The 14,585-nt window shown below is 49.7% G+C and overlaps 2 protein-coding genes across 2 annotated transcripts in view; one reads left to right on the top strand and one right to left on the bottom strand.

Annotated features, from left to right (window-relative positions):
• Nucleotides 1-14,585, bottom strand: part of LOC142566336 (octopamine receptor beta-2R-like) — a 537,631-nt gene that overhangs the window by 22,785 nt on the left and 500,261 nt on the right. The window lies entirely within an intron of this gene.
• Nucleotides 338-14,585, top strand: part of LOC142566172 (uncharacterized) — a 63,905-nt gene continuing 49,657 nt past the window's right edge. Inside the window, exon 1 of the mRNA XM_075677029.1 lies at nt 338-3,083. Within this exon, the coding sequence (XP_075533144.1) occupies nt 417-3,083 (2,667 nt within the window). The 5' untranslated portion in view covers nt 338-416. The remainder of the gene's footprint in view (nt 3,084-14,585) is intronic.

Below are 14,585 nucleotides of genomic sequence, written 5' to 3'. Positions count from 1 at the left end.
GCAATACGCGCGTAGTGTGCGGAGACTTTAACGCTCCGAGCCAAGACTGGGGCTACCACAGAACGATGGTCAAGGGGAGAGAGCTCATGCAAGACGCCACCGACGTGGGACTGAACCTAATTACGGATCCGGCCTTTCCCACCAGGATCGGTACATCGGTTACGAGAGACACCACTCCGAACCTTACCTTCGTCAAAACCGACGGAGGATCGAGAGAAGCAAAATGGAGAAACACGGGCCAAGAGCTGGGAAGCGATCACTACATCGTGGAGGTCGTCGTACCGCTCGAAGGCCAAGGCAACAGCGGCATAAGGAAGCATCGCATGACGGACTGGGACGCCTTTCGAAAGGCGCTACCCGCGGTGCAACTGGACATTACGGACATCGAGCAATGGGCGGCCAACGTCGTTGAGACGATGGAAGGAGCCACCAAAGAGCTGGAGACGGACGAACGGATAGACAAGATGGACAGTCGGCTGGCCCACCTGATAGAAGCCAAGCAGTCCATAAAGGCGAGGTGGCAGAAGCGACGAACCAACCGAAGCCTAAGGAAGAAGATCGCCGAGCTCAAGAGGCAGATCGAGGTCCACTGCAGGGTGCTATGCACCCAACAGTGGAACGAGGCCTGCAACGAAGCCGACGGACAGATGCACAAGGGCAAGACGTGGAACATGCTGCGGCACCTCCTCGACGAAACCAAGACCAAGGGCCACCAACACAACATCTTGGCCAGAATCCTACACAAGGCAATCTGTGAACACGGGGAGGACGAGGTCAAGGGGCGCTTGGACGCCAAGTACCTACCGACCACCCCCACGGAAAGACACCCGGATTACCAAGGCAACGAGAACGAGACGCTAGATCGAGACATCCAGACATGGGAAGTCAGAGTAGCCCTGCAGGATCTCAATGGCAGGTCAGCCGCGGGTCCCGATCGAGCGACCAACAGAGCGCTCAAGAACCTCAACGAAGCGGCCATCGAAACGCTCACGAACATCTACATCAAGTGCTGGCAAGAAGGAAGGCTGCCCAAGCAATGGAAAGCAGCCAAGACGATCCTCATCCCCAAGCCTGGCAAGCCGCCCAACATAGAGAACCTCAGGCTGATCTCGCTCACTTCGTGCGTGGGAAAGGTCCTCGAGCACGTTCTCATGAACAGGTGGCAGCGTTACCTGGAAGAATCGGAGCTTTACCCAAATTCCATCATAGGGTTTCGGAAGAAGCTCGGGACGCAAGACGCCATGATCTTACAGAAGAACGAGATCATCGACGATACGACGGGCACCAAGGACAACAGAGCCATACTCGGGCTGGACTTGCAGAGCGCCTTCGATAAAGTGAGGCACTCGGCTATCCTGGCCCAAGTATCCAGACTAAACATGGGCAGAAGGACATACCAGTACATCAAAGACTTCCTGACGGAACGGACCACCGAAATCTGCGCGGGAGACCTGCAGCTCGAAGAGAAGAAGCTGCGCAGCGTCGGAACTCCGCAGGGCTCGGTGATCTCCCCGCTTCTCTTCAACCTCGTGATGATCGGGGTGGCCAACCGGCTAGAAAGAGTAGCGAGAGTCCGGCACACCATCTACGCCGACGACGTTACGCTATGGGTACCAGAAGGAAGCGACGGGCATATCGAGATAACGCTGCAAGAAGCGGTCAACGCCATCGAGGAGCAGCTGGGCGGGTCTGGACTCGTTTGCTCTCCGGCCAAGTCAGAACTGCTGGTGATTCCACTCACAGGAGCGAGCAGGAAAAGAAAGAATATGGAAGTCAAGTACGAGCGGCCCACGATCACCGTCAAGACAGCGGGAGCACAAGTAATACCGGAGGTCGAGAAGATTCGAGTGCTCGGGCTGCTCATCCAGCGAAACCGAGTCAACGGTGAAACGGTCAACAAGCTCGCGGGCAAAGCGGCCGCGGCAATGAGACTCATCAAGAGGGTGTCCAACAGAAGAGCGGGGATGAATGAGGAGAGCCTGACTAGGCTCGTTCAATCCTTCGCAGTTAGCCACATAACGTACGTGGCCGCCTTCCACAACTGGAGGCCGAGCGAACGTAACAAGATAGACGCCACCATACGCAAGGCGTATAAGGCGGCGCTCGGCCTCCTCGGGAGCACGAGCACCGAAAAATTCATGGCGCTGGGAGTCCACAACACGCTGGAGGCGATAGCCGAAGCACAGAGAACGGCGCAACTCGAGCGTCTCTCTGAAACGAGAACCGGGAGAAAGATACTGCCGGACCTTGGCCTCGAGCCGAGGGAAGGCGAGCAGCAGAAAGACGTACCTATACCGGATAGCATCTACAGAAAGCTCAGGGCTTGCCCGATCCCGAGGAACGTGAACCCCGAGCACAACAAGGAGCGGAGGTTGGCGAGGGCCAGGGCTCTCGTGGACCTCCACGCCAGAGAAGAAGGCGCCATCTACGTGGACGCGGCGGAGTATCGAGGGAGCAGCGACGCATACGCGGTGGTGGCTGTCGGGGCATCGACGGGTGCAAAGAAGACCGCGGTGAGCGTCCGGACTCGAGAGGCGCACCGGGCGGAGGAGGTGGCCATCGCCTTGGCCGTCTCCGACCCCGGATGCGCTACAGTGTTGTATGACTCTAGAACGGCAGTGAAGAACTACGCCAAGGGTAGGGTATGTAGTGAGGCTGCGCGTATACTGCGCAAGGCCGAAGACATCGGACGCAAAAGCGCTGTGGTAATCAAGTGGTTTCCGGCCCACATGGGCAGTGACGTGTCGGAACGCGGGAACGTGAACCACAACGAGACGGCCAACTCGGCCGCGCGAGGACTAACCAACCGCGCAGCTGCAAGCACGGCCGACTCGGAGTGTTGGTCGCGGTGCAGTGCCAAGGACAAGATGACCACCACCGACGAAATAGTGAAGTGGTACAGACTTAACAGACAGACTATGCCGCCACCTCACCCGGGGCTTACCCGGAAGGAGGCAGTGTTATACAGGCAATTACAGACGGGGTCCCTGCTCACCCCGGCGCTAGCTAAGCACGTGTGTCCGAGCGTGTACGCGAGTGACGTGTGTAGACTGTGCGCTAAGGAGAGAGCCACCACACAGCTGGCAAGTCATCACTTTTACTCTTTGTCGACAGGAAGATACCCTGCCTCCTACGAATGATACTTTCGACTTTGGACACCAGATATGCTCATGACGGTGTTGCCCTGACTCGGTCTTGTCTGCTTCACAACAGCACCAAAACTGTTTATGCGACAGATCGCCTGCTCGTCACCAGATCCACTTGTGCTTAATCAATATAGTAATTAAGTACTTAAATAAATAATTAGGATTGTAATTAGATGGTCTAAGTAATTAAGCATTTAAGTTAAGTGGCTCAGATAGAAACGGGTGCACAATCAATAGATGCAAAGAACAGGCATAGCAAGGAGTGAAAACGCCTTGCGGTTGTACCTTACGTGCATTATCTTTCACATGGGCTAAAGAATGTTGTGAGCCGGTATGGCGTTGAAGTGGTTTTCAGCGCTCCTAACAAGGTGCAAAAACTGTGCCAAGCTGTTTCAAAAAAGTTTGACACTAGCAAAAGAAAATGCAGCTGCGGTTTTAAAGAAGTTCAAGAATTCAAAAAATGCAGAATAGTTGTTGTGTACCGGATTCCGTTAACATGTGGCAACGTGTACAGAGGTAACACGGAGCGGGTGGCCGCGCTTCGCGGAGCGCCACGACGGGCGCAGCGCGAAGCACTGCGGCGCAATCAGCACCTGAGGCGGAGTTAGCTGCGCGTCGTCTGCTACGGTTCCTCTCACTTCGCCGCGAAACCTAGATTGCGCGCTCGCCTTGGAGTACATAAACCCTGTAGCAATAATGCGTCAACAGGTAGCATTCTAAATCGGTTATCAAAGCACGCAGGCATGCTGTACACCTGTAATTTTAACTGCGCCTTTTACTTATAAAAGGTCCCTTTTCAGAAACAAGGTCGATTTCAGAATTCGCTTGCTAAGGAAGTAAAACATCAAATAATCACATGACAAGCAAGGCATATATATAGACCTATGCTTCAGATTTATTATATCGTAAATACGAAGAAGCCCAGACCGAGGCTCCACATGAAGCTTAGATGAAGGTCTCCTTCCTTTCGAGCACCACGGCTACAGTCTCGTGTACCAGAGCGCGTGTGGCGAAGTGGGAGGAACCGTAGCAGACGACGCGCAGCTAACTCCGCCTCAGGCGCTGATTGCGCCGCAGTACTTCTCGCGGCGCCTGCTTGGTGGTGCGAGGAGCGCGGCCTTGCGCGCGGTGTTATGTACATAGGACAAACCGGTCGGTGCATAAACGCTCCTCTAAAGGCATAAGCGGACAAGCGGATTTTCAAAGCGGCGAGGCGGCGAGCGCCCGCGCCTGTTCAGACCAGCCGCATTGTCTGGTTATCCGCGCCGCCGGGAAGGCGGGGCATCTCGCAATTTCTTTAGCAATTTCAGGGACGTGCCGCCATCTCGCGGCACTTTGGGTTTGTACGCGCACTTTCGATATTTTTTTTTTCGTCGTGGCTCGGCGCGCTCCTGTCCGCTATCTGCTTCTGCAAAATGATGAGCTCAGACGACGAAGACGAGATCGTTGGCATTTTACTCGCCACTTGTCTAGTCGATTTTCAAGGTTTGTTACAGCGCAACACAAGACAAGGACAAAAGAAGGTATAAAGCGACGACACGGCGCCGTGTCGTCGTTCTTTTGTCCTTGTCTTGTGTTGCGCTGTAACAAACCTTACTATGAATCCCAACCAACTGGCCCAACTTGCCATTTTGACGCTTTCGAATAACAGAAGCGAAAAGCCCAGAGAAAGACATTCGTTTACATGCGTTCACCAGCGCTTCCGAAGTGTCGGGTTCTGATTGGCTGCGGCCAAAGCGGCCAACTTATCCGCGCGGAAAAAATCGGTCCGTGCGCGATCCGACCAAGCGGCCACGTAGTTTACGCAAAGCGGAAAATCCGAGGCCGCTTGGCCGGATCCGCTTTTCCGCTCCGCCTTCGGTGTGAACGTGCCTTAAAAGAACCAAAACACGCTCTCGGAAAAGAAAATCGTTCGCAGTTGCGTAACCACTGCAACCTGTGTCATCGTGAACCGGTATTTTTGACAACGATATTTTGTTTTCAGATAAATATAAACGCGTGAAATTACAGAGGCGTTCTATATAATAAGGGGTGCTGAAAAATGCGTCGGTCAGCCAGCCATCGGTTGCTATCGCGGACAAACAAATTGTATTCTTGAATGCTGCTAGAACCTTTGTGACCTGTCTTTATAATAACTGACGACTCGTTTTGCACATTCTTAGCGCAGATGGCTGGCGGTTTTATGCTCTGTCTCTTTCCAAAAAGAACAGTTGTGAGTGAGCGCTCGTGTTTGCACCTTCTCTGCGTCCTTGTCTATTGTGCTTGCTAGAAATTTCGTCATGAACATGTTCTTTTTCAGACGGCTTAAAACATGGCAATGACTTGTGCATATATGCTTGAATTTACGCTTTAGGCGTCTTGAGGTGCCGAGAAAGTGCTACAATTATTTTTCGGCAAACACTGCGCGTCCTTAAGTGTCCATAAGTACGCGGAGCAACACTTTCCAATGAAGCTCGCAGGTGAGAACAGCATATAGAGGCATAAAGGATGATGCTTAACCGTTGAGCCCCAAAGTTGTTATATCAGTAATGACCTCCTTTAAAACATCACGGTGCAGATCTATTTGGGAATCTTTGCAGTGACGCGCGTTAAAAAGTCGCAGTACAGAAATGCACACCAACGGTCTCAGGCTTACGACTAGACTACGGGGTCATGTTTCTCATCCACGCCGCAAACATTTTTAATTCGTTGTGCCGATTTTTATGTACAGGTTGCGGCTGCTTTAATCTCACAAAATAAAGGCCAAAGGGAAATTAAAAGCTTAAAGACAGCTATATACATCAATGTGCAAAACTCCACGAACAAAAGATACGTGCAATTGTTGGAAGTTTTGCGTACACTAAACGACTACAAGAAAAAGACACGAAGACCAGCGCAGACAGGAATCTTAAATTTTATTCCTAAAACAGCACATATACAGTCTCAAGAACCACTGCTCATGGGCAATAGAGCATCCGTTCCACATGATAACAGCCTTAAAAATGCAGCAGAATCGACACACTACCTTCTATTATTAAGCAAGCTAATTCCACTGTCATTTAAAGCGATAGACGGATAGCTAACACATGCTGCTTGCAGTCTAGAGATGTGCCAAGGTTGTACAATTTCTCTCGTTGTCTGATTAGGATTAGTATAACAAAATAGCGGTTCGGTCAAACAATGGCTTACACGTGCTGAATTAACATTGCGCGCCGTGCATTGCCAAATGCATGTAGGTCCTTCCCTTCAAGCTGACCAGGTGTTAACCTTATGCATCGGCCAGTTTGACCTTCGTCCTACCTTTCGCTTCCAGCGCAAACTAAGCGGCGAAAAGAGAGCGCCCGCGCAGCTATGGGCCATCGGCGCACCCAGACTAGCTTCAGTTGTCTACGCCCGCGCTGTCGCCACTTCAGTGACAGCCGCCAGATAGCAGCGCCGTTCCATCGAGCTCCACTGCAGACGCCGCAGCCTTGAGCTCGTTCGGACCTGCAGCTGGCGCGCGATTCACGCTCGCTGGCGTTCTTCCTTGTCCGAATGAGTGATACCATGAGAAAGCGGTATCCACCTACAGCAATAACATTTATCGGGCCAGTTGGTTCATACTGAAAGAAGGGTAAACTGCACGAATGGAAGAAACTCACACAGCGAAGCGCAGAAGCTGGGTTTCTTCCTGTCGTCTTAACGTTTCGCGCAGTTTAGGCTCGGGAGCCTGAAGATCTGGCCAAAGTGCGTGATTGTAGGATGATCTTCAACCCCACCGAAGCTTCTCACCACGCCAAAGAAGCGCTACAAAAAGAAAGATGAGGTCAGTCTTTAAACATACTAGCTACAAAAAAAAAAAAAAAGAATCGTCTGCTTTTCTACTCTGTGAAAATGGTTAACCAGCGAAGCTGAAACGTGCGGCCCTTGTGTTTATCACTGGGTTAATCCCGAGGGTTCATTAAAGTATTTCTCAATTATGAGGTTACACACACACAAGCGGCTGCGGCGGACAGAACGACGTCACTGACGGTATGCTCGCAGTCCGCCGTTGTCGCTTGCGTTCGACGTCTCGAGTTTGCTCGGCGGCGTGGTTAGCAGCCTTCGCCCACCATTTGCAGCTTGTGATTCTTCGAAATTAAATTTCTTCAAAATTAAATCTGTCCGTTTAGTAAGACGACGAGTCGCTCATACTCCCTTAAGCAATGGCTCACACCTTCGTAAACGCGGCTTCCCCATTAGGACGACAGACGAGAAGTGAAATTCTACGCTGGAATGATGAACGGCAGCCAGCTGTGGAAGACGAGCGCGGGAGCAGCGGCACGAACTCGGCGAAGGCATCGCGGATGACGTGCTTGTGGAAATTCGCCGTCAACAACGAACCACAGAATACACCAACACCGCGTGCTTAGTCCGGCCCGCCCGCGTAGCCGGCTAGTGAGGAAGTGAAGCTGGGCTAAAACCCCTTGATAATTTAAATGTAGCGACACTCTCCTCCTCACGGCGCTTTCCTCCTCGATTCTCCTCGCCCGCCGGCTGCGCACGGCGCGCTTTTCCTCCTGGGCTCCCGCGGATGGGCCGCAGGATTCTATGCAGGCGTGTTATTTTGGGCCAGTTGCGCGCCCCAGTGGCGTTGAAAATTTTGAGAAATGCAAATAACAGCATCAATAATGCTGGAGGCAACGTTTATGAGGAGGTTGGTTTTTTCTTAAAGCCGTATGGACGGGGTATACCGATGTAAAGGGAGCTCTGAGGCGAGTTCTATACTTCAGACAATTTTTCTGCCACATGGTCAGATCCTTTAGTTCGTGCGTCTGATCTAGTATTGCTTGTGACACGTCCCTTTGTGTGTGGCTTATTAAGCGGAAGCCTTAGACCTCTGTTTCAAGGTCCCGTTGTGAGCTACAGAAAATATCACGTGACCGAAGGAAGGCGGGAAGCGAACCAAAGCATGTGCAGCCGCATATAAGAGATGGCTAATGATTAGCAAAGTAATTATTGATTAGTGATTGGATTAAAATTACTTCGGGTTTATTAAGGAGGATTAAGGTGGATTAAACTTGATGAAGGTGCATAAGGGTGAATGAAGGTGATTAGGGTGCATAGAGGTGGACTAGGTTGGATTAAGGTCGATGAAGGTAGATTAGTGCGGATGAAGGTGCGTTGAGGTGTATTAAGGACAATTATAGTGGATTAGGGTGAATTAAGGTGAATTAAGGATGATTATAGTGGATTAGGGTGAATTAATGAGAATGACGAAGCATTACGGTTGATTAAGGAGGATTAAAGTGCATTAAGGAGGGTTCGAGTAGATTAAGGTCGATGAAGGGGGATTAGGGTGCATTAAGGAGGACTTTCGTGGATTAAGGTGGATTAAAGTGAATGAACGAAGATTAAGGTCGATGAATGTGGATTCGGTGGATTAATGTGAATTAGGAGGATTAGGGTAGACTAATCTGTTTTAATACTCAATGAACCCTAATTCACCTTAATCCACCTTAATGCTCCTTTATCCACATTAATATTACCAATTCACCTTAATACAACCTAATCAACCTACATCGCCCCTAATGCACCTTAGCCTACCCTATACGGTCTTAATCCTCGTTTATCAACCCTAATCCACCATAATCCTCCTTTATCCGCCTTAATCCTTATTCATGTACCTTAATCGAACTTAATACTGCTTAATAGTCCCAATCTACCTTAATACATCCTAATCCACCTCTATCAAACTTAATCCAGCTCCATGGTCCTTAATCCACCTTAATCTATCCTAATCGGTCTTAAGCCTCCTTTATCAACCCCAATTCACCTTATTCAATTTTAATCGACCTTAATCTTCCTTTATCCACCTTAATCCTCCCTAATCCTTGTTCATGCCCCGTAATCGATCTTAATACCCTTTCATCAACCCTTCACCTTAATGCACTCTAATTCACCTTAATCTTCTTTAGTACACTCTAATCAACCTTAATCCTCCCTAATCCGCCTTATGTCAATCACTAATTATTCATAAATTAACTAGGGTAATCATTCCCTTATACAGGGTTGGACATGCTTTGGGTCACGTCTGGCTTTCCTTGGGTCACGTGATACTTCCAGTTTACAATGCGACCTTGCAACATAGACATCTAAAGGCTTTCGCCTTAAAACTTAAAAAAAAACACTCAATGTTGATTAGCTCATCGCCTGCAATACCACCGGTATACTTGCCACAAATTTTTTAAGGGCGCAAAGTAGAATCTATAATGCTGCACTTCCGACTGAATAACAATAGTTAGCGACGTGCGAGGTGATGGAGCCGCCCCAGAATATTAAGCATACTGAGAACAACCACAACGAAAACGCTGGTGAGCAGACAGGAACAATGAAAAAAAAAGGCAGCATTACGGGATGCTTTGCTGCGAGCTATAAGACGCCTCTCCTCGCAAACAACGCTGTTCTTTGTCGGAACAAAGTTATTTCGGCCAATGTAATGCAGCCACTGCTTCCTGCGCAAGCCGTCACGCTTTCGTTGTGGTATCATAAAAGCGGCATAACCATCTTCAGGCTTCTTGCTGCAGTTATATGCGCAACAGCCCGGCATGGCGCTAGCACATAGAGCAGGCAACACAGCGTACAACGTTCACTACGCCGAGCTAAAGCGCCGAGCCAGCCGTGCTCAGGAGGAAAATGGCGCAAACAAAAAAGAAAAACACAAGCAAAACTCAAGATCCGTGCGTTTCCAAGGGCAACTGCAGGGAGACCAATTGTCGTGCAGAAAAACGGGGGCTAAACTGGTTGCCGTGGGGGGACGCGCAAAGGGCGAAGAGGAGGCGAGGAGGTCGCGCGGCGGCGGCAGAGTTCAAAGAGTGTCGTTACTTTCAAATTATCAAGGGACTTTCAGCTGGGCACGACTGCAGCGCCACGAAGGGCGGGTGGCGGTTCCGCGCAACGGTGCCGAGTTTGAAAACTGAAGCTCGTCTATTAACGTTGCTCTAGGCGGCATCGCTCATTGCAGGATCGCTCATCCGCGATGAGCGATCCGCGGTCGCTCATCGCGTATCGCTTTCAGGAAAATGCCCGCACAGCCATTCCATACGCAGAGGCCGTCGGAGTAGAACCCCCCCCCCCCGTCGTGCCTGCGAAGGAGCGCACACTTCCACCCCGCTTTTCTTCCTTGCGCGCACGATTGAGCCGCCCAGCCTTGCACGCTTCCACTCGCACATAGCACAGCGACGATGCTTTCAACCTTGGACTGTATGCACAAGATCACGGCGACGCCGACGGCACAAATGCGTCTGGAGTGTCCATATAATTGCTATCGCAGTAAAAGTCACGCCAGCGTTTAATGATCGCAAACTCCAGGATGCAGGCCAGACGACTTAGCCAAGCCGGCCACCCAAGTCATGTCCTGGGGCGCGATTGGAGGTCGTTGTTCGGAATGCGCCTTCAGTTTGCCCTCATGCGATTAACCTAGGCCGCGCCGATGCCGTGATCCGCGGGGCACGGCCACGTTTTTGTTGACGTAAAAATGACGACACGCTCCTGTCAATTATTTTGAAGGCGAGCGCGTCGTCTGTTGGGCGTAGAGCGCGACGAGAAGAGTTCTGTTCTAGCGATCATGCACTCGCTACTAAACTGGCTTCGCATGGCCCGTCTAGCAGATTGGATCCAAACGGCTGCTGCGGTTATGGAATGACACGCTCGGATCCAATCAACAGTTTAATTCGATAAAATGGCGCTTTCAATGGGAGCTTCTGTTATTGCGTTGGCGTTGCCCGAGGAGGAAGGAGAGGGATCGGAGGTGCGAAATGCGTTAGAAGAAATGGCAGAAGGCGAATTGCGGCGTCGCTTTCGTTTCTCGAATCGAACAGTAAGTTGAACAGCTCCCTCTGGCGAGCCAAGACACAGGGGCTCAGTTGGACGATGCGGTGCGACATGTTTTTCTTGCCTCTTGGAAAGCACGCGACTGTTGCCATCCTTCTTTTTTCCGCTGTGCGTGAAACTTTCTAGCGACCATGCAGAGAAGGTAGTAGTAATAAATTGTAGTAGTCATACATACTATTATTTGAGAACGTATTTAAGCTTGAGAAAAGATACCTTCTTTACATATAAAAATATTCATTAGAAGGCGAGGAACAATTTTTTTAGTATATTGTCCCCAAGCAGAGGACAAAGGAGGCACGCAAACTTCTGGGGAATTCAGTGCTTGCCGATTGGCTGCTCTCTCTCTCCCGTTCTCACAAATTTTGCAGACTGCGCCCTTTGTGACGTTGCAGCGACTGAACGCGTTCTGTACACATTCGAAACGTCCAGTTTCGCCTCACGGGATCGTCCAGGCTGCGCCGGTAGCGCGGCCTAGGCCAATCGCGTAAGGCGAAACCGCACGTCGGTTTTTCGAACGCGTACAAACTAGCGTCGTCCGTTACAGAAGGCCTGCTCAAACAAGCACAGCAGACGGAATACGTTTCATCGACAGCAGGGGGCGCTGACATTGACAAGACAACCTTGCCGCAGTCCTTTACATTCGCTGCATTTCACATAACTTATAGGTACCAGCACAGCGAGCAGAGGTCAGTGTCGTCAATGTTTCTTTTCAGGAGAGCGCCTCGTCGTCACAACGTCACTGACACGCCGTGCGGTCGAGTGCGCATCTCCCTTGCGCAGAGCGCGCGGGAATGGCGGCCGCCAGGGTGCTCCGGACGCAGCCCGCTCTAAAGTCCCTCAATAATTTTATAGTACCGAAAGGCTTTGATCCCGCCGACGACGCCAGCGACAGGCTGATCGGTGACATGTGACCTTGCTCCGCCCCTTTGCCGCCATGAAAGTTCCGGCGGGCGAAGTGCGCGCGTTTCGCCTGTTGTGCTATGCACATTGCTGCGATAATTCCGTTCCGGGAAGGCCGAATGGCCTTGTTGCTGTGAGGTTGGGTGCCGAAACCGGACGAAAGATGGCAAGAAGTTATTTTGCATCCCACGCGGCAACCAGAACCTAACCAGAAGAAACGTATGATTGCACAGAATTGGACGGAAGGACTTTGAGACGTCGGTAACTGCACAACTATGCGAGGCAAGTTACATACAACGATACAAAGGTGCGATAGAAAGTATACACGTACGTGTGTCTAGCTGTGATAGTATTTCACTCGCGAGCATCGATGTTAATGGGCAAAGTTTGTGGATATTATTTATTTTAGTTCGTTATGGAGCCCGCTGAATAGCTCACTATGACCTAGGATGCGAAGGACCGAAATGCCTTGCTGCTGTGCGGGTGGGTGCCGAGATCAGACGGAGGACGGCAAGAAGTTATTTTGCATCCCGCGCGGCAAACAAAACCTAACCAGAAGATAAATGTGGTCGCATAGAATTGGACGGAAAGACTGAATCATCGGTAACTGCACGACTATGCGAAGAAAGTAACGTACAGCGATACGAAGGTGCGAGAGAAAGTAAACGCGTGTGTGTGTGCAGAGCTGCGACAGTATTTCATTCGCGCGCATGAATGTCGACGGCCGAAGTTTGCGGAGATTATCGATTTCAGTGCATTATGAGCCCGTTAACTTAGCAAGTGCAGTGTGACCTAGCATGCAAATAAATAGTGGGGCCGAAGCGCATTAAGTCGCTGACAAATATCCGCATTGCATTACGCGCGATAAAAAATAACAAATTTAAGCACCGAATTCTACTTTTACACTTCCCTGTGTTTGTGCGCGCGTTGTTAACTGCGCTTTACAATATGTCCAAAAACTCATTTACAGCTCCGCAAATCCTAATCGTATTTTGTGCATTGCATACGTGAATAAATATATCCCTAAGTGCCTGCATTACTCTGCTTTTAAAAACAAATACTCCATAGTCCACTGCTACTCGCCATGAAATAATAAAGTATAATACAATTTATCAAAGTACATTACATACAGCTGCGAGCTCGTTCCTTCCAAGTTTCCCTCAGACTCGAAGATGTTTCAGTAATCGACGATGCCATTTTACTGGGCTATAGCGGTGCACGGGGGCGAAAAGGCATAAACACAACAATGCACGTCATGATTCAAGTTTACGTGGCGACGTCGCACGGTTCACGAGAATAGTCAACCGCAATCACACACGCGCGCACACTACGTTTGATGTTGGTGTGCCGCGAGATTAGATCGCTCTGGCAGCCCGAACACGATCGAGGAGACTCACTGACACGATCCATACCGCCGCTTCAGAATGTCACGACAGTTGCACTGGCTCGTAGCACTGAACCACAAAACACAACAGTCGCCGTGTAATTGCTACACGACAGACACACTCAGCGGCAAGAAGGTTGTTGGCGCACTTGTTTCCACACATACACAGGATATTGTTTAGTTGCCGTGAGGATCGCACGTTTCAGCGACGTTATGTCCAAAGTCTTTCGGTCCAAGCGACTTCCAGCCTTCTTTTTTACATGAATTCTTCGTTCAAAGTAGCCGCTATGTTTACGCAGCACACTTACAAGCAAAATAATTCACAGAGCAAACGGGATTAGGTGCAAGCAATCATCAAGGCTCGCGCGGTGATTGAGCGCATATGAACGAAATGTAAACATGCGGAATCGAGGCGATCAAAACCTAATTCCGCTCTCTTGAGCGTTTTTCTTTCAGCGCTCATTTGAAATTAAAGGACTAGATTGAGCAGTTCGGACCCTTGTAATTTATAGAAACGAATTAGAAGCGATCAGTAAGGAATGCTTCGAGCCATTTGAGTACGTAACTGCGTAAATTCAAAGAAGAAAGCTTTAGTAGTAATAGGCGGTGAGAAACTTTGTCGAAGGCCTTTTCATAGCCCAGAAACAGAGCGTCAGTTTGTTGGTTAGAGTCAAGGTGTGCATGCAAGTCGTGCTGAAATAAAGCTAGTTGAGTTTCGGTAGAGACACCCTTACGGAACCCATGCTGTGCCGAACGAAAAAATGAATTGACGTCTAAATGATTCATGATCAGGGAATAGATGACGCGTTCCATCATTTTGCACGGAAGGCTAGTTAGATAGATGGGTCGATAATTTAATGGTGTGTTCTTAATACTAGACTTGTAGATGGGAACGACCTTACCCACCTTCCAGTCGTGTGGCATGGAACCTGTAGAAAGTGACTGCGAGAATATATGACACAAAAATGACGAAGAAATTTACTTTGTATTTATTAGCCGTCTATAGTTTATGGCATTCATCCCTTCTCAGGATGAAAGTTTAAGGTTTTCAATTATGCGCAAAAGACCATCAGCATAAAACACCACACTCCGCATGCAAGAAACTATGTTGCAGGGGACATTAGACAATGGAACGTTATTATCATTAGAAAATACGGACGAAAATGCGTTGTCATATATGAGTGCGCACTCAGTTTCAGGCATGATTTGCCCCGTATCATTAACAAGAGTTATAGTGCGTGTTTTGTCTGGGTAGATAACTTTCCAAAATTTCTCGGGGTTGTCTGTTAACATTTTAGGTAAGTCATTACTGAAAAAGGACCATT

The sequence above is a fragment of the Dermacentor variabilis genome, unplaced genomic scaffold, assembly GCF_050947875.1.
Source record: "Dermacentor variabilis isolate Ectoservices unplaced genomic scaffold, ASM5094787v1 scaffold_12, whole genome shotgun sequence".
Taxonomy (NCBI): Eukaryota; Metazoa; Arthropoda; class Arachnida; order Ixodida; family Ixodidae; genus Dermacentor; species Dermacentor variabilis.
The sequence above is the reverse complement of the archived record's forward strand: the minus strand, read 5'-3'. Positions and strand labels throughout refer to the sequence as shown.